Raw genomic sequence first — 27,247 nt, forward strand, 5'->3', positions numbered from 1 at the left:
GAGTCCAAGTCCCATGGCTGTATTTCCCACCAGCCAACTCAAGGATAAAAGCTGGAGATGAATTTGACACCCCAGGTAGGGCCTCTGCAGGCTTTCTGATTGCTTGACCTGAGCAATGTGGTCATCTACGGATGTTGCTCTGTATCAGAGGAGGGGGGACGTCTCTGTTTATCCTTTAGTTCCAGTGCTGATATCCCAGAAGCACAGGGTCTCCCCATTTCCATGTGACTCTCTCCTTTTTTATAAAATGGAAAATCAGAATAGTAAGTTTTTATTAGCGGGGGCCACAGCATTGGCATGTGGGATCTTAGTTCCCTGACCAGGGGTCGACTCTGTGCCTCTTGCATTGGGAGTGCAGAGTCTTAACCACTGGACCACCAGAAAAGTCCTCAGAGTCCTAGTTTTCCAACTGTGAAACTCACACGAAATCAACAGAGTGGGTTAGAACCTACATCTTTTTACAACTCAAACTGAAAAATAGAAAATGGAATGCCATGGTAAGTGATGTTTCAGGAAACTTTTGTGTTAGGTGTATATTTTACAGTATTTTGTGTATTTTTAGTTATGTTTTATGATAGTCATGCTGGGTTGCTGTCCCATCATGGGCAAAGAATTTGAAAAACACTGACGCTCATGGGTTCCTTTCCCCAGTGCCAAAGCTGCTAATAGTCAAGCTAAAGAAAACCTGTGAGTTAGGTTAATACCCTCTCGGTTTATTTCAGGTCAGGTCAGCACTTTTTCTGTGACACTGCAGACTGGCACTGCATAGCCTGTCAGCACTTTCTTTTGAAAAGAACAGTGTTGATGGGGCCGTGCTATTTCACAGTTAGTTCCCATCCAAAAGGGTGAATGAGGAGGGGCGAGAGGAACATTTCAGAACTGATCAAGAACTCAGTAGAAAGAGAAAACACAAACCCACAGGTTTTACTTGCCAAATACAGCACAAGACAAAAAAGAAGCTAGCACAGAAGTCTCAGAAAGGCTGTGGGTGGGGAGATTGGGACTGGCATACACACACTGCTACATGTAAAATAGATAACGAATGAGAACCTACTGGAGAGCACAGGGAACTCTACTCAGTGCTCTGTAGTAGCCAGAACGGTAAGGAAATCCATAAAAGAGGGGATATGTGTAAACATATCGCTGGTTCACTCTGCTGTACATCAGAAACTAACACACCATTGTAAAGCAATGAAGCTCCAATAAAAATTAATTAAAAAAAGGTGTGGGCCCAGAAAAACACCTTTCTAGAAGGTATAGGCTGTTTAAAACCATGACGGTCCTAGTTAAGCTTTCTACATTGTTGATGCTCAAACAGCAGTCAGTATTCGCACATGTGTATGTACGCACACACAGTTTATTAACTCTGACAATTTAATAATCTACCAAAATAAAGGAATGTTTGCTTTTAATGTGGTTATCCACTCCCACGGTTTTAGTCCTTTTATCCCTCCCTAAAATCCTGATGCTGAGTTTTTATACCCACAGTTAGATGCTTGTGCCTCTGACTCTTCATTTTCTACTTAAATGTAGTGAAAATAATGATAAATTATTTGATTAAAGGAGTAAACTCTTGCTGACTTTAGTTTCCCTGGGCCTTCATATAAGAACCCAGGACAGCAGATGTTCTGGTGTGAATGAGAGCATGTTAGGACTAGAGCAAAAGCCTTTCCTCTAGTACGCTTGTTAACAAGGGAACCTAGTTTACAGCCACTTCTGCTTCTTGGTTTTGGTTGAACCCTATCCATGTTTATTTTACTTACAGTTATGGAAGTGGTAGTTATTTTTCAGGCTTCCCTGTGGCTCAGTGATAAAGAATCAACCTGCCAATGCAGGAGGTGCAGGAGACTCGGGTTCAATCCCTGGGTCAGGAAGATCCCCTGGAGGAGGGTCTGGCAACCCACTCCAGTATTCTTGCCTGGAGAATCTCATGAACAGTGGAGCCTGGTGGGTTACAGTCCGTGGGGTCACAAAAAGTTGGACATGACTGAGCATTAACATGAGTTATTTTTCAAAGCAGGATTAAAGTGAATAATTTTGAAGTTCTAAATTTCAAGAGCAGCAATACTTAAGTCACTTAATCACCAATCCTTTTTTTTTAAGTAATTTTAAAACATAAAAAGCCACTCTCGGATAAGATCATATGAACTTTTAAGACCAAACAGAATTTTATATTTTTAACTGATGCAGGTGAACTCTGTTGAAACAAGGTCCCAGACCACAGTTTTCCCTTTCTTTGTCTGCAGTCTGTAAGACTCTTTGGAGCATCTCTGAGGCATCTTATGATGTCCTAATACACCAGAATCCATCTGTTGTCTGCTTTGGAAAGTTGGAGTGCTTCACTAGGATCTAAATGACAAAGTCTCGTGTTTTTAAATTTTTTGTATTCATATTCTTAAAACCCGTTTAAGCTTCCAGTCTCACTCTTGAGAAGAATTATTTCAGTAAGAGCTTTTCTCAGTTCTCGATAATTAAACTTTGTACTTCAGCGAAATAATAAGACAAAGGCCATGCATTTACTTGTTGACTTATAAGTTGAAATATCTTTCTGGTAGATCTAAGCAAAACAGAGAATTCAGTCAGCTGTTATGAATTATGCTCAACTTTGACACCCCTTCATGAAGCAATCAGCCTAGTTGAAATGCTGTCCTAATGCTGCCTCCTTGTTTGTCAGTCTTTAGGGGAAGAGCTATTTGAAAAGCCTATTGTTTCAGTGGAAATTTCTGGTGTTATTTACAAGCAGACTTAATCGGTTAGAATGGTGATAAAACAAGCTAGTGGTTTTGCAAATGGAAGAAGCCAAGAGATTTGCAGAAACTGGTTATTGATCCTGGCAGGATTGGGGAAGTAAGGATAAGGGTAATATCTACAAAATCATTAGTTGTTCTTCTTCTTCTTTTTTTTTTTTTTTAAACTCGAGTGGATAGGTTGCCCTGAGAAAGCAAAAACAAAATGGAGAGAGGCTGGAAATCAGAAACATATTACCTAGGTTTATTCTGGCTTTCTGTGTGTCAGAATGGCATAGGAAAATGCCTACAGGGACTTCCCTGGTGGTCGAGTGGTTAAGACTTCTCCTCCCAATGCAGGGGACACAGGTTCCATCCCTGGTCAGGAAACTAAGGTCCCACATGCCGTGGGGCTTCTAAACCCCTGTGCTGCAACAAAAGATCCTGAGTGCTGCAACCCAGACCAAATGCAGCTAAAATAAATCACTAAACAAATTTAAAAAAAAGTAAGCCTATAGTCTCAGATTTACAAGACCAATTAAATGGCTGCAAGTGGACAAATGCTACCATGGAACGACGATGCCTACAAGTAACAGTGGAAATGCAACAAAATAGATAACTCTTAATATGAAAATCATCATGTCTGCATGCACAGTACAAATTACCTGCTATGATTGCTGCCTTCGTTAGTGTTAGTCGCTCAGTCATATCTGACTCTTTGCGACCCCATGGACTGTAGCCCGCCAGGCTCCTCTGTCCATGGGATTCTCCAGGCAAGAATATTGGAGTGGGGTGCCATTCCTTTCCCCAGGGGATCTTCCCAACCCAGGGATCCAACCCAGGGCTCCATTACAAAATAAGCCACTTACGTTACAAATGTTTCTGTTTTGGATTTCTCCCTGTTATTCAGAGAGCAGTCATCAGGTTTTAGGTGTATGAAAGTTAATCAGTCCTTTATCTTCTTGATTTGAAAAATCTTCTGCAAGAATACTCCTTGGGACCAACAGTTTCACATCTCCTTTAAACCTGCAAATATGGCTCCTGATTAACTGCTACTTTGAATGGTTCATTGTTATTCAGTGCACCACCTTTTTATGAGTTCTGGACAGCTTTATTGTTAAACAGTATACTTGACAGAAAATTAGTATTTTAATTCTTTTATTTATTTATTTTAATGTAGACCATTCTTAAAGTCTTTATTGAATTTGTTACAATATTGCTTCTGTTTTATGTTTCAATTTTTTGGCCACAAGGCATGTGGCATCTTAGCTCCCTGACCAGGGATTGAACTCACACCCCCGCCTTGAAAGGTGAAGTCTTAACAGCTGACCTCCAGGGAAGTCCCTTAACTCTTTTAAAATGTACAGTTGAGGGGTATTAAGTATAGTTATATTGTTGTGAAACCATCATCACCATCTCTAGAACTTTTTCATTATCCCAAACTGAAACTCTATAAGCATTTAATATAAGCTCCCCCTTCTTCCCTCCTCCCAGTCCTTGTAACCCCAGTTCTCTTCTGTCTCTATGAATCTGACTACTCTAGGACCTTCATACAAGTGAGGTCAGGCAGTATTTGTCCTTTTGTGTCTGGCTTATTTCACTCAGCATCCTGTCCTCAAGGTGAGCACTGGGCAGGCAGTCTGGTTCTCCACAAAGATAGGGATCAACAAAACATTTTCATCAGTTCTTGCCTGGAGAATCCCAGGGACGGGGGAGCCTGGTGGGCTGCTGTCTATGGGGTCACACAGAGTTGGACACGACTGAAGTGACTTAGCAGCAGCAGCAGCAGCAGAAGGAAGACACACCCAAAGTTCCTTCGGCATCCTAAAGACTGACCTGGAGCTTCAGAGACCCATTAATCAAACCCCAAAGAAATTACACACACAGTGCATTTTTGTTAGTGTTTAACTCTGTGATCAGTTTTCCAAAATCAGTCTGAATCCTGTCCTTGTCATGAGAGAGATCGGTGTTACCTTGTCTCTGTGTGTGTTCTGGGTCTTTATCAGTAACAAGATTGGGATTATGCTTTCTCACTCATGTACCCTATGCCTGCTCCTTTCTCACAGTGAGGAGGGGCAGGTATCTTTATATGTTTTTTTGGTTCTTCCTGCCTGGAGGGAAAGGATGGCCATTCTGCTTCTGACTCAGGCAGTGGCAGGATCTACCTTGTCATCACCAATGCTGGGAGCAGCATAGTCTCAAATTTTCATGCTGTTTTCCTGTTTTATCGGCAGAGGATTAAAAGGGAGAAAGGAGAGAATTGCTCAGATAAACGTAGCACATGAAACTAGATGCACAACCAACCCGGGTGGAAATGCACTCGTTTTTCTGGCTCTGAACGAATAAGGATCACTGAGTACACCGGCGTCTCTGACCTGGGTCCCCAGGGCGTGGCCTGCCCCTCTCCCACCTTTGTGGTCAGCTACCCCTGACATGCCATGTCCACATGGCTGCAGTTTTAACAGGCTCAGGGCTACAAGCAAGTTGAGCCAATGGTGCTTGTTAAACAGCTTCTTCTATTAGGTTGGCCAAAAAGTTCACTTAGGTTTTTCCGTAAGATGGCATAAAAACCCAAATGAACTTTCTGGTTAGTCCAGTACCTCTCCTTGTCTGGCCTGAAAAGTACGTAAAGTAGGGACCAGCGGTGCCTTTCTGAATGCCAGTGTTGCTGCTTATTGATGAGCACGTCATACAGTTGAACAGCAGGAGCTTTTGGTTTTAAGAAAACTCACATCCGTGGCTTGCTTCCTGTGGGTGAGATCCAGTCTACGGTTTTGCAGATTGCTCCTGACCAGTTTCCAGGGTTTCTTTTAGGTCTTTTTAGGCATAGTTTTCCCACAGGCACTGTCTTAATACCGACATCAAATTGCTTCTTAGGGATTTAGAATGGAGAGTAGTTTGAGACTGGAAAAGGCTAAAAATAACCAAGCCTAATTGATTCCATGCATTTTGTTTAAGTAAAGTGCTGAGAGGAATGGGCCTAGAAAATCACCATAATTTTCTGGACCACTAAGTACATAGCCCTCCATCTACTAATTACTTGAAACCCTTTAAGAGAAGCACCTCCTGTTGTGTAGAATCTGGAGGCATTTTAGGATCTATAAATGCTCTGAGCTGACTCTGGGCATGTTTGCCTGTTCATTTACAAGGTGTTTATCTTAAGCTCTCTGAACCCCAGGATTCAGTTATATGTTTTCAGTGTTTCAGCCCTGCTTTCATTCAGGTGGCCAGCCTATGTAATTGACAGCCTACGACCTTGACTGCAAACTGTAGGTGTTGCCCTGGTGCCCTTGCCCCTCCCCTCCTTGACTTGCCATTGTTTGTGCTCTTTATTGTGAGCTGAGGGGTTTTTGATATTTTTCTTAATTGGAGGATAATTGTTTTACAATGTTGTATTATTTTCTGCTGTATAACAAGAGTCAGCTATATGTGTGCGTATATCCCTTCCCTCTTGAACTTCCCTCCCACCCTGCTCCCCATCCTACCCTTCTAGGCCCTCACAGAGAACCAAGCTGAGTTCCCTGTGCTTTACAGTAGTTCCCACTAGATATCACATGAGAGTGTATGTGTCTGAATGCTCCTCTGCCAGTCCACCCCCCACCATGTTGCTCCATCTGCGTCTCTATTCCTGCCCCACAAATAGGTTCATCTGTACCATTTTCCTAGATTCCACGTATATGCATTAATATGTGTGCTTGTTTTTCTGACTAACTTCACTCTGTTTGACAGACACTAGGTCCACCCACATCACTGCAAATGACCCAAACTTTTCCTTTTTATGGCTAAGTAATATTCCACTGTACATGGTATACCACATCTTCTTTATCCATTCATCTGTTGATGGACATCTAGGTTGCTTCCATGTCCTGGCTATATTGTAAATAGTGCTTCTGTGAACATTGGAGTATGTGTGTCTCTTTGAAGTATGTTTTCCTCAGAGTAATATTGGACTGGGATTTTTATGGCCGCATAACCCAAGTTCTTCTCTCCACAGGGTATTTTCCCTGAAACGTACATCCATTTGAAAGAGGCCACTGTGGAAGACCGCGGGTAAGTTCTAACATAGGAAAATGCCTAACAGGTGAGGTAAAGGTATAATATCATTATAGGTTTTATGAAATTGAAAGGTATCATTTTGTGCATTATTTGTCTCAGGTCATCAGTTCCACTTGTTGGATGAAAGGGAAATGGGATTTTTTTCCTGATATCATTCCTTCTGCCTTCTCTTTGGGTATTTTTTCCTCCCTTGCATCCTTCCCTGGGACAGTGGAGGCAGATAATGAATGAACATAGAGGGCCTGTATCTTCTTCTTGTACCAACTGCTCACTATGCCTGTGTGCGTCTGTGCACGCATGCACGCACACACATATGAACGTTTGGTACTCTTTAGCCATTAGACCTGAGAACCTTCTCTTTGGGAACCTTGGGGGATGACAGGTGACCAAGCTACAACCTGTGCTATTTATCTCTGTACCTTGGACAAGTCAGCGCACCTGGGGCTTTCCCCCTGCAAATCAGAGAAAACAAATCTGGCCCCACATTGGCCCTGAACTTTTTTGTTTATTTTTTCCTTTCTTGGCTGTACCGCATGGCATATGATATGGGATCTCAGTTCTCCAAACAGGGATCAAACCAGCAACCCCTGGTTTGAGTGGAAGCCCAGAGTCTTAACCACTGGACCACCAGGGAAGTCCCTGGTTGTGAACTTGATGTAAAATTGTATGAACTAACTAGTATGTGTGATTGTGCTCTGCAGAGAAAATTCACTTCATTGATGGTGAGTCAGTGGGCAGGAGCATCAGGAGGGAATAAAGAAAGCTTGGAGCAGGAATTCCAGGGCTGTTAGAAAGGAGTGGGTCACAGAGGCATACTAGCTCACAGCCACAGAGAACATTTTCAGCCCTAAATTCCACACCATCATTTTATAGATGAGAGATGGAAATGTGCCCAAATTCACACACAATCAGGACTCAAAACCACGTGTCCTGCCGCTACTGGAGAACTTCCCCCTGCCTTTTTTTTTTTTAATTAAAAAAAAAAAAAAGAAAAAAGCAGAAGCAAGTTTTATTTATTTTAATTTTGGTTACACTCTGGGACATGTAGAATCTTAGTTCCCTGATCAGGGATCGAACCCACACCCCTTGCTTTAAATGACAGATTCTTAACCACTGGACCACAAGGAAGTCTCTGGAAAATCTTTCTGATGGTCTGTTCCTGGGCAGCCTCCAGGATCACTAGCCATGGCCACATTGGAGGAAAGGCAAAGTTTGGGGCATGTTCCCAATAACTAGGGTTGCCAGGTAAAATGCAGAATGTCAAATTTGAAATTCAGGTAAAAAGTAATTTTTATTTACATTCATATCCCATGTGTTTCCTGAGACATACTTAGAGTTAAAAATTAATCCATCTGAAATCCAAACCTAATGGGGCATCTTGTATTCTTATTGATGTCTGGAAATTCCACCAGTAATCCCCATTTGTTAGATTGCTTTCACTCTTTCCTTTTGCTAATCATAAAAATACCAGACAGGATTTATGTGCATGAATGTCACGTCTGCCTTGTATTAAAAGTCCACTGTGAGTAAGTGAAGATTTGGGTATATGTACGTTTTCTGTGCAGGTAGCCAGCAGATGAGAAGCAAACCAAGCACTGTTGCAGAAGAGAGCCCCACTTCTATCCCACAGCAGGCCCTGTGTGAGGTTACAAGCCCCAGGACCTTATGCCATGAACACCCCTCCACTTGCCCACCTTCACTAATAAAATGGCAACTTGGCAGAACCAGCGAAAGGATTCAGTTTAGGCTTCCATCCCTGGGAATTGCTGAAGCTAGCCTAACGTGGTATAGTAAGTCCCCTACATATGAACAAGTTGCATTCCAGGAGCGTGCTCATAAGTCCAACAGAGTTAGCCTAGGTACCCAACTAACACCATCAGCTATATAGTACTGTACTGTCACAGATTTATAGTACTTTTCACACAAATAATACATAAAAAGCAAACAAAAAACATTTTAAATCTCACAATACGGTACCTTGGAAAGTACAGTAGTCCAGTACAATAGCTGGCATACAGCTGCTGGCATTGAGTGAACAGGTAAGAAGAGTTACTGACTGGAGAAGGGAGAGGAGGAGGGAGAAGGTAGAGATGAAAGATCAGCAGCAGCAGGAGACAGCAAACTGTGATTTCAGTCACACCTGATGTTGACGGCACAGGTTCTGGTTCCTTTCTGGAACCAGATGCACATTAGCATCTTTGAACGTTCGCAACATGAAGGTTTGTATGTAGGGGACTTACTGTACTCGAGGTTCCTGCTGCTGCTGCATCACTTCAGTTGTGTCCGACTCTGTGCAACCCCATAGACAGCAGCCCACCAGGCCCCGATGTCCCTGGGATACTCCAGGCAAGAACACTGGAGGGGGTTGCCATTTCCTTCTCCAATGCATAAAAGTGAAAAGTGAAAGTGAAGTTGCTCAGTTGTGTCCGACTGTTCGAGACCCCATGGACTGCAGCCTACCAGGCTCCTCCATCCGTGGGATTTTCCAGGCAAGAATACTGGAGTGGGGTGCCATTAGAAAGATTCAAAATGGGGAAGTAGAGGGATTTCCCTGGCAGTCCCATGAATATTCATTGGAAAGACTGAGGCTGACGCTCTAATACTTTGGCCACCTGATGGAAAGAGTCGACTTATTGGAAAAGACCCTGATGCTGGGAAAGATCAAGAGCAGAAGGAAAAGGGGACAACAGAGGACGAGATGGTTGGATGGCATCATTGACTCAATGCACATAAGTTTGAGCAAACACTGGGAGATAGTGAAGCACAGGGAAGCCGGGTGTGCTGCAGTCCGTGGGGTCACAAAGAGTCAAACATGAATGAGTGACTGAACAGCAACAACCAGCGGTTAGGATTCGTCACTTTCACTGCTAGGGCCCAGGTTCAGTCCCTGGTCCAGGAGCTCAGATCCCCCAAGCTATGGAGCGTAGCCAAAAAAAAAACAACAACAAAAAATACCAGAAAACAAAGCAAAACGAAAAAAAAAAAAATGAGAAAGTAGAGGCTGGACTCCATATCCATTCCACTGTAGACACAATTCATTTTGAGAATCATCGTGTGTTAAGCTCTTTCTCTTTTCTTGAATGCTAGATGTGATAAAAATTGCCAGAGCTCCCCTAAATGGACAAGTTTTGCTTGGTTTCAAGACCAACCAAACCCATCTCCATCTTTGAGTTCTAAGGATCATGACGTCCATCAGGAAAATCACCGATGATCCCCCTGGAGTAAAGGGAGCCTGTGTCTGTTCTTTTTAGGCAGAACGAGACCGTGATTCCTGGGGAGCTCCCCCTGGTGCAAGAGCTTACCTCCACACTGCGGGAATGGGCTGTCATCTGGCGCAAGCTGTACGTGGTGAGTTATCCCCAGGCTTGGAGCTGGTGGCACTGTTCTTGGGCCCTCAGCCCATCTGTTCTGCTACAAGAGGTCAGCCATTCCTTAGCTCTGTATGTGGAGTGATTGCATCTTACATGGACAGTACAATGGCTGATAACCTGCAGACTTCCATTTTCCTGGAGGAGGGCAGCTGAGGATACAGGTGGTGGAGGAAGTGCCCATAAGACATTAGGCTAGTATTTTTCCAGTTGACATGCTGATTGTAATGTTATGAGGATGACAACTGCAAATCCATCATCCTTTCTAAGTGCTTGGAACTATTCATCGTCACAGCAATCCTAGTCCTATAAAGCAGATGTAATTATCGCCGGTTGATCATTGGAGGACTTCTTGGTGGCTCAGACAGTAAAGAATCTGCCCACAGTGCAGGAGACCCGGGTTCAATCCCTGGGTCAGGAAGATCCCCTGGAGATGAGAGTGTCTCCAATATTCTTGCCTGGAGAATTACATGGACAGAGGAGCCTGGTGGGCTACCGTCCATGCAGTCCCCTAGAGTTGGACATGACTGAGCAACTAAAAATATCAGTGGAGAAATTGGAGGACATGCTCTTAGCCTTTCCATCTAACCCAGTGAATAAGCATTTGGCACTTGTCAGTGCTCAGCCATGTTGAGGGCTCCCATGAGGGTGGCTTTCCCTATTGTGTCCAGTGTGCCTTAGCGATGCTTAAATGTGGGTCATGAAACCATGCTCTAAAGAGTCTTCTTTTTGAGGCCAACTCGTAGTACTGTTGATCACAATAATGGCTTGACGTCAGGATGCTAACAGGCCAGGTCAGTGGGAAATGACACAGAAACCAGCACATTCACTCGCTCATAAACCATCCTCCCAAGTTGGGTGTGTGGGTTTGTAATCAAGACAAGGTAAGTCTACATATTCGGTGCTCCCATTTCATTTAGTTTATGTTTTCCAATTTCTCCCTCTTTTTCTTTGTTGTAGTTGCTCTTTCTCAAGCCTTTATCAAGCATAGTAGAAAAGCTTTTGCATACATATATAGTACGGATAATATATATATTTTAGAAAATTATGAATTTTTGCCTAGCTAAAAAAGTTTGACATTTTTGCTGTATTTAAAGACAAGTAAATTTAGCACTTAATATTTATCAGGCTGGGGACATCCCTGGGGGTCCAGTGGCTAAGACTTCACACACTCAATGCAGGGGGCCTGGGTTCAATCCCTGGTCAGGGAACTAGGTCCCACAAGCTGCAACTAACAGTTTGAATGCCATAACTAAAGATTCCACATGCAAGTCAGTATATTAGAAAAAATATTTATCAGGCTAGCACCTGGGGCAGCCATCTTGCAGGAGACCAAGAACTCTGAGTCTCGTGGCAGCAAGGGTGCACCCGTGTCCACTTGAGGATGCTCTTGCTCAGCACTGAAATGCGCAGACACTGTTTCCTAAAGTTTCCTCTTTCCTGTAGGCTTCATGGGTAAGCGTCACTAAGTTTTGCATTCTGTAGGCATCTTCCAGACTTCCGTGGCTAAGAATTCTCAGCAGTGTATACTCCCGTATGTGTGAATGACATCAGCGAGGTAATGAACTCGGCTCAGTGCCTGAGAGGCAGTCTCTCTCTCTTTTTTTTTTTATGTAGCTGTGCTCATCTTGGTTTTTGTTCAGTCATGTGTGTATTCTGCATTTTAACTCAAAAGCCAGTCTTACTAAGTTATTGAGAGCACCTCACTCTAGACCCTTAGTACTAAAAGCAGGAATCAAACTCAGCCTAACTTCTAAGAGTTAGTGTGAGATATTTCATCTCCCAGGGCTGTGGTTGTATAGGATGGACATGCAGTAGAAATCACCAGCCCCTTCTATGGAAAAGCACGTGATTTTTCTCTGCCAGCACATCCTTCAAGGCCCCATTTAAGTCATTTTTTTTCTTCACAATGTGTCTTCTAAACCCATCAATCCATAATGTTTCCTCCTGGACCGGGAGCACTTACTGCCAAGTCGATCTGGCCCCTGGGGCACGCTGCCTTGTAATGCAAGTGATCTTTTGATCTCTTTATGTTTCACCCAGGAGAGAGCTGACCTATAAGTCCTTAAATCACAAGCTAGGAGAGGAGAGAGATGCTGTTTTAAGCCCTTTGATCCCCATGGATCATCTTGTCTTTCTATTGAAAACACTCTCTCGTTCCAGTTAATTGATTGGTTAGTGGAGGATGTAACAAGGTTGATGGATGAGTTAGTTCTTTAACCGATTCTTTCTGGAAATTGGTGAGTGGTGATACGGGTTAGCTAGTAAGTACTGGGAAATGAGATTTTGATAGCTGTAATGTACAAACATGGGATGAACTAGACATTTCTGCTTGCCGAAAGACGACTCTCATGCTTGAGTTCATTGTCTGTGTCTAGTCCATGTCCCCAGGTAATTGTGCTGAGTCTGCTATTGACCAGAAATGAGAAGTAAGTGAGGCAGAGAGGAAGATACATGGTTCATGTATTTGGGCTTCCAGATCTCTTAAGCTCTGGTTGAGGAACTTCCTGTGTGGAAATTCCACTATTTAATAGCAGAATTGGGGTTCTAAGTTAAAAAAAAATCCACCCCCTTCTTGGAGATCAGCACGTTTCCCATCTCAATTTGACTCTCATAAGATAATTATTTTATTATTTGTGAATATTTTTTGATGACTTATAGCTGCAGTTGCTTGACTAAAAGGCACTCAGTTTGGGAATCTTCGTCAGTTGATAAGGCTGAGAATTTGTTCCTGCCTTTGGTAACAAGGCTCACCCATTCAGAGATGATCCATTTCATATGGAAATCTTGGCTTTCTCCATTCCCCCCCCACCCACCCACCCACCCCCGTCCCTTCCTAAAGCATTGACAGTTCACTTCAGGCAGAATTTCTGAAATGCTTTCTCAAGAATTTGGGAGCTTGGGATGGACATGTACACACTGCTCTTTTAAAAATGGATAACCAACACCAACTGTGTAGCACAGGGAACTCTGCTCCATGTTACGTGGCAGCCTGGATGGGAGGGGAGTTTGGGGGAGAATGGATACATGTATATGTGTGGCTGAGTCCCTTTACTGTCCATCTAAAACTATTACAACATTGTTAATTGTCTATATCCCAATATAAAATAAAAAATTTTTTAAATCTTTTATGTCAAAGTAGCAAGCCTCAAATAGCAAGCCTTCACTGGGAAAAAAGGGAAAGGAACCCAAATTTATAGCTTTCAGTCCACTCCCCCCACACACTCTGAGACATGCAAGTGTGCTCACATCCACATGTGCACGTTCATGACATACACACCCCTACACTTTTATTCGTGTGTGTTTTCTGATTCTGTGTCAGTTCCTTCAGTCTGTGTAAAGTTAAATACAGATTTTACTAAAACACATCAGCACTTCTATCTTGCACGCATTTTCTCCCACTGATTATGAAACTAGGCATTCTCTCTGGTGTCTTTAAGAACATCTTAGAACCTCTGCATTTCTCTGTGACACATGTCTTAGTTCTCTTCTTTTCAGCCTCAGTTCATGAGAAAATTAGGAGGTAGATATAGTGTCTTAAGTGAGAGGAAAATGCAGTCTGTTAACCAGATTAAGGCCAGCCATGTAATTATTCTAGAAAGGAAAGATGTTTGTATAATTCTGGTTTCTTCTTAGCATTCAGACTGTAAGCTTGTGAAATTACCATAAATACGTTTTAGTGTGGGAGGATGGCCGTGCTAGGGAAAGGGGAACCCATTCATTCAGACTAGAAAGAAGTGGTAATTCCCACTCTTTCCCTCTTTTCTCTTTGTTGTATTAATATTATTTATTGATTTTTCTTTTGATTATCTTCCTTGTGTGCTTTGGCGAAGAAGAAAGCTGTAGGGGACAGATGGGGATTAGAAATTAGAAGGCCTGCTTTCTCATCCTGGCTCTTCTGTGACTGACCCTGGTTTTAGAGCTTCAAGTCTCCATGTGTCTGCTGAATTAGGGGCCCTCTGTAAAAATGATGTAGAATGGGCCTTGCTGACTCCATAGAGTCATAAGGGCATAAAAAGAGGGTGGCTGTGAAATATTGTGCAGACAAACCATCAAGGACCCTGCAAAGTGAGCATGACCGTTTTTGTAAAGATTTTTTTTTTTTTTTTTTTACTGTGGACCATTTTTAAAGCTTTTATTGAATTTGTCACAATATTGTTTCTGTGTTTTATGTTTTGATTTTTTGGCTGCCAGTCATGTGGGATCTTAGCTCCTTGACCAGGGAGCGAACCCACACCCCCTGCATTGGAAGGCCCAGTGTTAACCTCTGGACCACGAGGGAAGTTCCAGACATGAGCATATTGATGTTTTAGCTGGAAGTAGCTGCCGTCCTGGTTGTCCTCCTGTGGGACAACCTGGCTTGGCATTCCTTTGACCTGACTTGGAGACCCTGAAGCTCCCTTCTGCGCCACACCTCCCCGCCCAAATGAAGGCCACTTCCTTTGGCTTGTGTTGTCCTCTTAGGTGGTGTGGCCTTGCGCTCTCAGTAACCAGGCTATGTGTCTCTCCCCATAGAATTGTGAGCCTCCTTAGCTTAGGTTCCAGTCCCGAGGCAGAGATCTTTCCAGAAAGGAAAGGGGGAGCATGCCAGTGTATCATGCAAATTTACCACAGTTTCTGGTGTGCTTTGCCTGCACTGCTGATCCTCAGCGGGATCCCGTGTGCTGGGTGTGTTTTCAGAGCTTGAACAGGGAAGGAGGGAGCATGGTGAAGGAGGAAGTGGTTGCCTGGTAAAATGGCAACACTGGGGCAGACAGAGAGCCGTTTCTTAAATCCTGACTTGCTGGGAATTCCCTGGTGGTCCAGTGGGTAGGACTCCACACTTTCACTGTTGCAAGCCTGGGTTCAATCCCTGGTCAGAGAACTATGATCCCATAAGCTGCATGACGTGGCCAGGAAAAAAAAAGTTCTGACTTGCTCCCTTTGTTGTTTGGTTGCCAAGTCATGTCTGACTCTTAATGCAGCTCCATGGACTGTAGCCCCCCAGGCTCTTCTGTCCATGGGATTTCCCAGCAAGAATACTGGAGCGGGTTGCCGTTTCCTGCTCCCTTACTTGGTATATATACTTTTACTATATTCAGAAAAAATAACAAACCTGATAATACAAACAAAAAGAATGGATTCTGAGAGCAGAGATTTTGATTCATGGTGTTCTACTGGTGGATTTTACAAAGGAGGGCAAGTCCTTTGACCTCCTAAGTTTTCTTTTCTTCAGCCTCAGTGGTAATTATATATTTCACATGCATTGCAGATTGGCTGTAGAATTCAATAGGGAAAATCTGTGTCGGACTCCTGGGACAGTGCCTGCATCTTGTGGGCCAGATGTCACGGCCCCTGACTGACTCTCCCTTTAGAACACTGCTTCATGAAAGAGTTGATTCGTGATGAAAGGATCCACGTGGAATTTTGCCCTGAAGTAGTATAATAAGGGTGTGTCACCTACCCCATGGGTTCCCTTCCAGCCACAGGGTTACTCAGCTACATTAGGTGAATAGTATTTCATCTTTTATTTTCTGTGGCCTCTCAGAATCTTTCAGGTTTTCTCTAGCCAAGGAAAGTAGATGCAGTGAGCTGAACTTCGGTTTCTTTTCCTTCTTCCGTGCTCCGTATGAACTCGCCCAGATGGAAGGGTGGACTCCTATGCGTTGAAAAACTTTTACGTGACAGGTGGATATAATATCTTAAGTTTACTTTTCTAGCAACAACCCAGTTACACTTTCTGAATACGCACAAATCTCTATCCCACCGTCCAAATGTCCTGTTTTCTCAACTTAAAATCAGGTCTTGAAAACTGGCAAGTTAGATTGTATTTTTTAACAAGTTTTATTTATTTAATTTTTGGCCACACTCTGCAGCATGTGGGATCCTAATTCCCTGATTAGGGATCAAACTGGAGCCCCCCATTCTCCCTGCACTAGAACGCAAAGTCCCAAACACTAGACAGCCAAGGAATTCTCTAGAGTATATTTGTGTGGTTGTTGGGGTCAAACTTTTTTTCAGACAGACTGTCCCAGGAATTGTGAGATGTTTTGTCGTCATAAACGCATCCTCTCTCACCTCACCCTGAGATTAAGTACTGTTTCCCACCTTCCAGTTGGAGAAATGGTTTAGTGAGGTTTGGTCAGGCAAATTGTTTTGTTCATACAAGTTGAGACTGAACTTGATCTGATTCTCCTATGGGAAAGAGATCACAAAAGAGCCTGGCGGTGGAAGGTGGTTAATACGTCTTATTGAATCAAGTGAACTTAATTGCTAAAATGTACTCTGTTGATACGGACTTTCCTGGTGGCTTAGTGGTAAGGAATCTGCCTGCCAATGCAAGAGACATGGGTTCAATCTCTGGTCCAGGAAGATTCCCAGGAAATGGAAATGACAACCCACTCCAATATTCTTGCTTAGGAAATCCCATGAACAGAGGAGCCTGGCAGGCTACTGGGGCCACAAAGAGTTGGATACAGCTTAGCAACTAAACAACAGCTTCATTAATGAGACTTCTCTGGTCTAGTGGTTAAGGCTCTGAATTCCACTGCTGGGAACAGGGGTTCATCCCTGGTCATGTAATTAAGATCCTGCATGTCGCATGGCACAGCCAATAAATATATAAAAATAAAAATTTAATAAAATGTTCTTTGTTAAAAGTATAGGTCTCCTCTCATTGAAAATTTGCCAGCCAAATAGAACCTAGGGCCAGCACTCGCTGGATCATCAAAAAAGCAAGAGAGTTCCAGAAGAACATCTACTTTTGCTTTATTGACTACGCCAAAGCCTTTGACTCCATGGATCACAACAAACTATGGAAAATTCTGAAAGAGATGGGAATACCAGACCACCTTATCTGCCTCCTGAGAAATCTGTATGCAGGTCAAGAAGCAACAGTTAGAACGGGACATGGAACAACAGACTGGTTCCAAATTGGGAAAGGAGTACGTCAAGGCTGTATATTGTCACCCTGCTTATTTAACTTATATGCACAGTACATCATGAGAAATGCTGGACTGGATGAAGGATAAACTAGAATCAAGATTGCTGGGAGAAATATCAATAACCTCAGATATGCAGATGACACCACCTTTATGGCAGAAAGCGAAGAACTAAAGAGTCTCTTGATGAAAGTGAAAGAGGAGAGTGAAAAAGTTAGCTTAAAGCATTTAGAAAACTAAGATCATAGCATCTGGTTCCATTACTTCATGGCCAATAGATGAGGAAACAGTGTCAGACTTTATTTTTTTGTGCTCCAAAATCACTGTAGATGGTGACTGCAGCCATGAAATTAAGAGAGGCTTACTCTTTGGAAGAAGAGTTATGACCAATCTAGACAGCATATTCAGAGGAGGCAATGGCACCCCACTCCAGTACTCTTGCCTGGAAAATCCCATGGGCAAAGGAGCCTGGTAGGGTGCAGTCCATGGGGTCACTAAGAGTCAGACACAACTGAGCGACTTCACTTGCACTTTTCACTTTTCATGCATTGGAGAAGGAAATGGCAACCCACTCCAGTGTTCTTGCCTGGAGAATCCCAGGGGCGGGGGAGCCTGGTGGGCTGCCATCTATGGGGTCACACAGAGTCGGACATGACTGACGCGACTTAGCAGCAGCAGCAGCAGACAGCATATTAAAAAGCAGAGACATTACTTTGCCAACAAAGGTCTGTCTAGTCAGCATATTAAAAAGCAGAGACATTACTTTGCCAACAAAGGTCTGTCTAGTCAAAGCTATGCTTTTTCCAGTAGTCATGTATGGATGTGAGAGTTGGACTATAAAGAAAGCTAAGCACCAAAGAATTGATGCTTTTGAACTGTAGTGTTGGAGAAGACTCTTGTGAGTCCCTTGGACTGCAAGGAGATCCAACCAGTCCGTCCTAAAGGAAATCAGTGCTGAATATTCTTTGGAAGGACTGATGCTGAAGCTGAAACTCCAATACTTTGGCCAAAAGAACTGACTCCTTGGAAAAGACCCTGATGCTGGGAAAGATTGAAGGCGGGAGGAGAAGGGGACAACAGAGAATGAGATGGTTGGATGGCATCACCGACTCGATGGGCATGAGTTTGAGCAAGCTCCAGGAGTTGGTGATGGACAGGGAAGCCTAGCGTTCTGCAGCCCATGGTGTCACAAACAGTCGGAGACGACTGAACGACTGAACTGAACTGAACCAGACCCACTCCCACAATATGCATTTTAAGATTTCAGGATTAGTCTGAAGGTTTTCAGGAAGGAGAAACTGTTCTCAAGCAGAATACATTGTTGTTATATAGTCCCTATTACAGAGTTTAAACTGAGTTGTTTGTTTTCTAATCATCAGTTCTGGGTTTATAGAAAAAAAGGAATGTAGAGAGAAAAAAAAAGGGGGGGTTTGTCCCTTCCTCCTCGAGAACCCCAGACCCCTTTCTCCTCCTCGGAGATCCTGGACTTCTTATCAGTCTGCCTAGGAATTGACTCTCTGTCCCCCCTTTTCTTTTAGTAAAATTATGATGCCAAGGGAAATGGGCATCGTTTTCATTCCATAACTGCTTCTTGGTTCCTAAATTGTTGAGGCAACATATTTTCCTAACCCTCATATTGAGGGTCTCTGATCCAGGGGCCCCAAGTAATAGTTGGAGGAGGTTGTGGCACTGGTAAGAGCCTGGACAATCATTTGTAATTTAAAAGCTTTCAAACGGTTAGAAACAAATCCAGTTATACAGTTAGAGATGCAGGGAGCAAACAGTAGAAAGAGAACAATTATAATTATTACAATTAAGATAGTTTTCCACTGTGGGGAGCTAGTTAATGTTTCGCAAAGTGACGTGACTGAGGCTTCAGGAGAATCCATAAACCTGAATCATCTTATTCATGTGTTCAGTAAAGTGAGTAACATTAGTACTCATATCTGTTATATATGTACAGCATTGGATATGAATAATGGCACAAGTTCCTCCTTGTGCAGCTGTTAGAAAATCTAAGGCCAATCAGTTTTGTAAAACCACCTTTTTAATTTGTATTTGTTCAGCATTAAGGGCTGAAAGTTAGTCAGAGCATCAACTTGTAGTATAACATCTGATCTGTAGTTCCCAGAGAGAGAACGAATATTGTAGCTGGATGATCGTACCAGTGAAATACAGATATTGCCCAAGGAGTTTTAAAGTGTGGCAGATTAATAGGTTTCTCTGGAAGCTCTGAAAATAAGAAGCTATGAATAAAAGTTAGACCTAGGGTGCATCTTCCTATCCAGCCAAGGGGAAGCCACACCCATAGGTTAGAGCCACATAGCCAATAGGTCCTGTTTGGAGCAAACCAGCGTGACTGAGGGATCCAGTCCCAATCAGTTCCTGGCCAGGCAGGAGGAGGACCTAAACTGGGTTTGGAAAACACAGGAATGATTGCATTGTGTATTTCTTGAGGCAAAAGTCCCAGTTGTTTCCAATCATTATAATTAAGTTGGCTGACTTCTGGGGATGGCTCTATTTGTTCCCAGCACATGGGAGTATTAGATAGTACGAGCCCCTTTTTAGGAGCTAGCCGTATGACCTCATCCCATATTTGATAAACATCAGGTAGAAACCCACCATATCTAGACCCATTTACTTTCTTATGTGCAGGAAAATAGTCATTAAACCAAGTTAAAACATAATCAAAATAAAAGTTACATTATGTCCATAGTTGCATCAGTCTGTCTTAGGATTGTTAGATGTCATCAGATCAAGAAGAGGGGTCATATATGATTGTTGTTGGTGAAGATATTCTCCGAGTTGAAGAAAGTCCTTTCCTTGAAGTGGAGAAACTCACCTTGGGAAGTCTTCAATTGATGAGGAAGGGAGTGCTCCACAGACCCAGCAATTAGACTGATTGTAGAATGCAGCATAGGAATGAGTCCAGGACAAGAAGGCATTGTTTTGAGGTTCAAACGGCAGACATCAGGACTTCAGGAGTCAGCAGAAGCAAGCCCACCTAGATTCTCAGGCCCATCTCAGTTCCTGGCTCAACAGCGGCCTGTTTGAATCAAAGGCTGGGTCAGGTGTTAACCTCCTGGTAATGTCTTTTGAAAAGCTGAAAGCTGAGTCACATAGTTAATTTTAAGGCTTCAGGATCTATGACAATATCTGTGCAGGGAAACAGTCTGTCATGGAGACAGTCCCTTCTTCTTAGGAGCAGTTTGAGCCCTCATTAAAGCTATGGGTAAAACTTTAAACCGTCCTGTGTTTCCTGAGTTAGCTTACGCAGATGTCTCTTAATAATGCCATTAGCTTTTTTCTACCTTTCCTGAAGATTGGGGTCTCCGGTAACAGTGTAAGTGATATTCTATTCCTAGAGCTTTTGACACCCCTTGAGTTACAGCAGCTTTAAAGCTGGAGCATTGTTGCTCTGAACTTTAGAGTTTAAGATCCCACTTACATCATGAGAAGTCAGTACAGTAAAATTTCGCCCATTAATTAACTTATAAGCTTTAGGCATTAGCAAAACAATAGCAACAATTACCCTTAAGCAATGAGGCCATAGCCTTTATTTTCATTAACAAAGTAACAAAACTCTGAGCCTGTGGGCAAGCTCAAAGTTGGAGCCTACAAGAGAGCAATTTGAAGAGCCTTAAAGCCTTTTGAGTAACTAGAGACCAAACCAGTTTGTTGGTTTGGGCCTGCTGAGTCTCAGTTATAAGTTTATATAAAGGCCAAGCAAATTCCCCATAATGTGGAATCCAAATGTGGCAGTAGCCTGTAATGCCAAGAATCCTTTCAGTTGTCTTGAAGTCATAGTAGAGGATTATCTAATATAGGTTTAACTCTAGAAAACATCCTTCAAATCAATGATTGAAAAATATTTGGCTTGTCCAGACAGCCCCATTACAGTCGTGGATCAGGAGGAAAGCAGACCAGGGGCTTTAGTGAGCAGAAAGTTGCCCTAGTGTCCAAAAGAAAATCGACTGATTGGCCCTCACAGTTATAATACCCGGGGTTCCTCAAGTGTCACTAGGATGGGAGCTTGTGTGGGGACTCCTGGGCACCTTCAGTCCCGATTCTCTTGAGAGTCTGAACCCTGGGGCCTACACCTACGGGGGCAGTCTCTTCTCCGGTATGGTCCTTTGCAGACAGGACATGGAGCCAGGGGCGGCTTAGAGGCCTGAGGGCAATCTCCCTCGAGGTACCCTCTTTCCACAGAAATAACAAGTCCGGCCCTTTTCACATGGGTCCCTCTGGGCATTTTTCTCAGGCCGTTTCAGAGCAGGTCAAACAGCCTTTGTTGGGGCTTCAGTCTTTTGCCTGATTCTTTTTTGCCTCTTATTTTCTTCCTTGTATTCTCTACCATAATATACCGTCTGAGCCAGCTGTAACAGTTTTCCTAAAGATTGATTTGGTCCAACGCCTGGTTTTGTAACTTACAGCAGATATCTGGAGCTGACTGAGTGAGAAGTCTGTCTTTTAAGATCATTCCTCCTCTGCACTTTCAAGATTGACATCAGTAAACTTGTGGAGAGCCTCCTGTAGTCTATACTAGGAGTTTATCAGGAATTTCCTTCTCTCCCTGTTCTATGTCAGCCAACTGAGCATAGTTTAAAGTATTAGCATGTACTTACTTAAGTCCTATAAGAGTACATCTGGCAAAGTGGCTATGTTATGGAAACTGTTTGGCTCCCAGTAGGAAGGAGGGCTATTTCATGTTCCCTCTTTCCCCTTGTCTCATGTTCAAGCCATTCATCTCCAAAAGTAGTAGCCTCCCCCAAAACTCGAGCTCTCAAGTCAGGAGTCAGCATCTGTCCCAAGACATACATTACATCTCTCTAAGTAATGTCATAAAGTAAAGTTAGTCCCATAAAGGCTTCTATATACTGTGCGGTTCAGTTCAATTGCTCAGTAGTGTCTGACTCTTTGGGACACCATGGACTGCAGTGCGCCAGGCCTCCCTGTCCATCACCAACTCCCGGAGTTTATTCAAACTCATGTCCATTGAGTCATTGATACCATCCAACCATCTCATCCTCTGTTGTCCCCTTCTCCTGCCTTCAGTATTTCCAAGCATCAGGGTCTTTTCAAATGAGTCAGCTCTTTGCATCAGGTGGCCAAAGTATTGGAGTCTCAGCTTCAACATCAGTCCTTCCAATGAATATTCAGGACTGATCTCCTTTAGGATGGACTGGTTGGATCTCCTTGCAGTCCAAGGGACTCTCAAGAGTCTTCTCCAACACCACAGTTCAAAAGCATCAATTCTTTGGTGCTGAGCCTTCTTTATAGTACAACTCTCATATCGATACATGACCACTGGAAAAACCATAGCCTTGACTAGATGGACCTTTCTTGGCAAAGTAATATCTCTGCTCTATAATATGCTGTCTATGTTGGTCATAACTTTTCTCCCAAGGAATAAGCGTCTTTTAATTTCATGGCTGCAGTCACCATCTACAGTGATTTTGGAGCCCAAAAAAATAGTCTGCCACTGTTTCCACTGTTCTTCCATCTATTTACCATGAAGTGATGGGACCGGATGCCATGATCTTGTTTTCTGAATGTTGAGTTTTAAGCCAACTTTTTCACTCTCCTCTTTCACTTTCATCAAGAGGCTCTTTAGTTATATACTTCTCTGAATTCTCTAAATAGTCTCGACCGCAATTGGTACTGTTTGAATTTCTACTGAGACTGAGGCAACCCCTACTGGAAGGGTGCCCTGATTCTCAGCCTATTCAGTTGGGAGCCCCAGATACAGGGGCAAAGTAAGAGAACAGGAGGCAGCTGAAGGTTTCACATCCAAATCTGCACCCTTATAAGTCTGGCATGTCTCTCAGAGAGGTAAAGAACAACACATGTCACTTTTCTTTTTTTCTTCTCATTTCTTTTCTATGGAACTGGTCTAGTTGTAAAATGGTATCGTAATTGAGAGACCCTTTAACAGGCCAGTGCTCCCCATCTTCCAAAGGATACCATGGCCATTCAGTATCAAAGAAGAAGATCAGGCATGTCTTTTTAAATTCTAGGGATCCAACTTGTTCCAACGTTTTTTTTTTAATACATTTTAAAGGAGTGGTTTTGGAACTGTTAGCTCCCATCTATAAGAGAGAAAAAAGAAGCATCCACAGCTGTGGCTTCTTTGTAACAGAAGAGTCCTTTCCTGCTCTAGATGGGGGTGTAGACAGACTGTCCACTGAAGCTTTCCATCTCTGGTCGGACTTAATCTGTCCCTTACCAACACAGACATCTTACTCGTCCCTCCCTGTTTTACCACCATGCAACAGGGTAGACCTGATGGCATCCCAGACCAACTTAGTTTCATACCATCAAAACCTTTGATTTGCCCTTTTCTCTGATGCCACCTGGGGTGGAGCAGAGTAGCTTTCCTGGAATGTTTCCCAAGCTACGCCTACTGGGGAGGGATCCATCTGATGTGTGCCGGTGCCCATTCCTGAGTGCAGTCCTGGCCTCAGTAGAAGTGGTGAGTCATTGCCACATCAGTATAGCAAAAGAGGTGGTGGAGGGTTGGCTAGTGAGGAAAAAGTGATTTTTGTCTTTGAGCTACTAGGACCAATCCTTCCAGTTCATTTCCATAGTTTTCACAAAAGAATATCTAAGGAGTTGAGACAAAAGCCACCAGAGAGCCTCCTCTGGTCCACTAAGAGCTAGCACTACCAAAGGAAGAAGTCCACTGTATTTCCAATCTGAACAAATCCTGCAATCCCCAGTCTGTGTCCTCAAAAACCTCACGGTCACCAGCAGTGCTTCTATCCATATAGATAGGAGGCACAACCATGACAAAGACTCACTTTCAGGTCGCTGGCCCCTGAGGCAGGCAGCCAAGCTAGACTCATCCCTGGAGCTAGAGTTCCACCTCTCACATAGGGGCTCCTAGGAACTTCGTAGCAAGGCTTGCGTAGTCTAACAAGGCTAAGCGCTTCCATATATGGGGTTTCTAAGGAAAAGTACACAATAACAGCATGGGTCACAAGTCCCTTGAAAGTCTGTGATCCAGCAGATTAAGTTAGTAGTTCTAATTCCCCACGCGATTATGAAGTGGACAAAGAGACCAGAAAAAGCTGGCCGAGAAAGGAAAGTTCAGTCCACATGCTTCGCACATTTCTGACTGCTCCCCTCGAAGGGATGTTGGGTGTCTCTTGGCATTGATAGGTTGGTTAAAACCCCGATAAGGCTCCCCGTTTTGGGCTGCCTTCAGTCATTATGAGGCATTGGGAAACAGAAGAGCAGGGCTTAATGCTCACCTCACGCAGGGCATGTCATTCGTTCACACAAGCACACAGTAGAGTTAGAAAGTTCAGTTCAATTCAGTCGCTCAGTCCTGTCCGACTCTTTGCGACCGCATGAATCGCAGCACACCAGGCCTCCTTGTCCATCACCAACTCCCAGAGTTCACTCACACTCATGTCCATCGAGTCAGTGATGCCATCCAGCCATCTCATCCTCTGTCATCCCCTTCTCCTGCCCCCAATCCCTCCCAGCATCAGAGTCTTTGCCAATGAGTCAACTCTTCGCATGAGGTGGCCAAAGTACTGGAGTTTTAGCTTTAGCATCATTCCTTCCAAAGAAATCCCAGGGCTGATCTCCTTCAGAATGGACTGGTTGGATCTCCTTGCAGTCCAAGGGACTCTCAAGAGTCTTCTCCAACACCACAGTTCAAAAGCATCAATTCTTCAGCGTTCAGCCTTCTTCACAGTCCAACTCTCACATCCATACATGACCACTGGAAAAACCATAACCTTGACTAGACGGACCTTTGTTGGCAAAGTAATGTCTCTGCTTTTGAATATGCTATCTAGGTTGGTCATAACTTTTCTTCCAAGGAGTAAGCGTCTTAATTTCATGGCTGCAGTCACCATCTGCAGTGATTTTGGAGCCGCAAAAAATAAAGTCTGACACTGTTTCCACTGTTTCCCCATCTATTTGCCATGAAGTGATGGGACCGGATGCCATGATCTTTGTTTTCTGAATTTTGAGCTTTAAGCCAACTTTTTCACTCTCCACTTTCACTTTCATCAAGAGGCTTTTGAGTTCCTCTTCACTTTCTGCCATAAGGGTGGTGTCATCTGCATATCTGAGGTTATTGATATTTCTCCTGGCAATCTTGATTCCAGCTTGTGTTTCTTCCAGTCCAGCGTTTCTCATGATGTACTCTGCATATAAGGTAAATAAGTAGGGTAACAATATACAGCCTTGACAGACTCTTTTTCCTATTTGGAACTCTTTTTCCTATTTCCGATTTCCTGTTGTTCCATATCCAGTTCTAACTGTTGCTTCCTGACCGGCATACAGATTTCTCAAGAGGCAGATCACGTGGTCTGGTATTCCCATCTCTTTCAGCATTTTCCACAGTTTATTGTGATCCACACAGTCAAAGGCTTTGGCATAGTCAATAAAGCAGAAATAGATGTTTTCTGGAACTCTCTTGCTTTTTCCATGATCCAGCGGATGTTGGCAATTTGATCTCTGGTTCCTCTGCTTTTTCTACAACCAGCTTGAATATCTGGAAGTTCACGGTTCAGGTCTTGCTGAAGCCTGGCTTGGAGAATTTTGAGCGTTACTTTACTAGCGTCTGAGATGAGTGCAATTGTGCGGTAGTTTGAGCATTCTTTGGCATTGCCTTTCTTTGGGATTAGAATGAAAACTGACCTTTTCCAGTCCTGTGGCCACTGCTGAGTTTTCCAGATTTGCTGGCATATTGAGTGCAGCACTTTGACAGCATCATCTTTCAGGATTTGAAAATAGCTCAACTAGAATTCCATCACCTCCACTAGCTTTGTTCATAGTGATGCTTCCTAAGGCCCACTTGACTTCACATTCCAGAATGTCTGGCTTTAGGTGAGTGATCACACCATCGTGATTATCTGGGTTATGAAGCTCTTTTTTGTACAGTTCTTCTGTGTATTCTTGCCACCTCTTCTTAATATTTTCTGTTTCTGTTAGGTCCATACCTGTTAGGTCTGTCCTTTATCGAGCCCATCTTTGCATGAAATGTCCCTTGGTATCTCTCATTTTCTTGAAGAGATCTCTAGTCTTTCCCATTCTATTTTTTTCCTCTATTTCTTTGCATTGATCGCTGAGGAAGGCTTTCTTATCTCTCCTTGCTATTCTTTGGAACTCTGCATTCAGATGCTTATATCTTTACTTTTCTCCTTTGCTTTTTGCTTCTCCTCTTTTCACAGCTATTTGTAAGGTCTCCTCAGACAGCCATTTTGCTTTTTTGCATTTGTTTTCCATGGGGATGGTCCTGATCCCTGTCTCCTGTACAGTGTCACGAACCTCATTCCATAGTTCATCAGGTACTCTATCAGATCTAGTCCCTTAAATCTATTTCTCACTTCCGCTGTATAATCATAAGGGATTTGATTTAGGTCCTACCTGAAAGGTCTAGAAGTTTTCCCCACTTTCTTCAATTTAAGTCTGAATTTGGCAATAAGGAGTTCGTGATCTGATCCACAGTCAGTTCCCGGTCTTGTTTTTGCTGACTCTACAGAGTTTAAACTGAGTTGTTTATTGTGTAATCATCAATTCTGGGTTTAAAGAGAAAAACATTTTATGTGACTAAGGAATATAGAGGGGGAAAAAAGCCTTTGTCCTTTCCTCCTCCTTGAAAATTCCAGACCCCTGTCTCCTCCTTGAGAACCAACCCCAAACCCTTTCTCCTCCTTGGAACCCTGGACTTCTTATCAATCTGCCTAGGAATTGACTCTCTCAGTACTTAAGCTGGCTTCATGGTTGAAACTGACATCTGATCACTTAGTCCCAACGGACAGAAAATTGCTATAGAAATCTTTGTCCTGGTGTCAGAGTTCTTTCTCTGTGGGTCACAAGCCCTGTTTCAGTGTGTGGCTCTCATGAGAGGCAAGAGGAGGTGGGATGACGGTCAGAACAGGGTAGGGGGCGTGCTTTGGGTATTTTTCCAGTTTTGTTTTCCTCTGACTTTGGTACCTGGCTTTTAGAATTTCTTGCACTGCTTCCAGAGACAAAAACTGTCTTTTCCTGGAATCCTTTATTGAAAAACTGAGCTTTCGCTAGCCAGGCTGTCTCTTTGTCTGACACAGAGAGAAAGCACTAGACTGAGTGGGAAGGTGTGGTTCCCGTCTTCCCAGAACTGAGGGTCAGTGCAGCACAGTACACAGAGAGACCTGGATACCATCCTGGATCCCAC

At 43.4% G+C, this 27,247-nt stretch overlaps 1 protein-coding gene across 2 annotated transcripts in view; it reads left to right on the forward strand.

The window, feature by feature from the left end:
• Positions 1 to 27,247, forward strand: part of DOCK5 (dedicator of cytokinesis 5) — a 280,813-nt gene that overhangs the window by 108,236 nt on the left and 145,330 nt on the right. For both annotated transcript variants that reach the window (XM_019966376.2, XM_070794944.1), the window contains exons 4-5: positions 6,721 to 6,776; positions 10,034 to 10,130. In XM_019966376.2, coding sequence (XP_019821935.2) covers positions 6,721 to 6,776; positions 10,034 to 10,130 — 153 coding nt within the window. The remainder of the gene's footprint in view (positions 1 to 6,720; positions 6,777 to 10,033; positions 10,131 to 27,247) is intronic.

This window comes from Bos indicus, chromosome 8, assembly GCF_029378745.1.
Source record: "Bos indicus isolate NIAB-ARS_2022 breed Sahiwal x Tharparkar chromosome 8, NIAB-ARS_B.indTharparkar_mat_pri_1.0, whole genome shotgun sequence".
Taxonomy (NCBI): Eukaryota; Metazoa; Chordata; class Mammalia; order Artiodactyla; family Bovidae; genus Bos; species Bos indicus.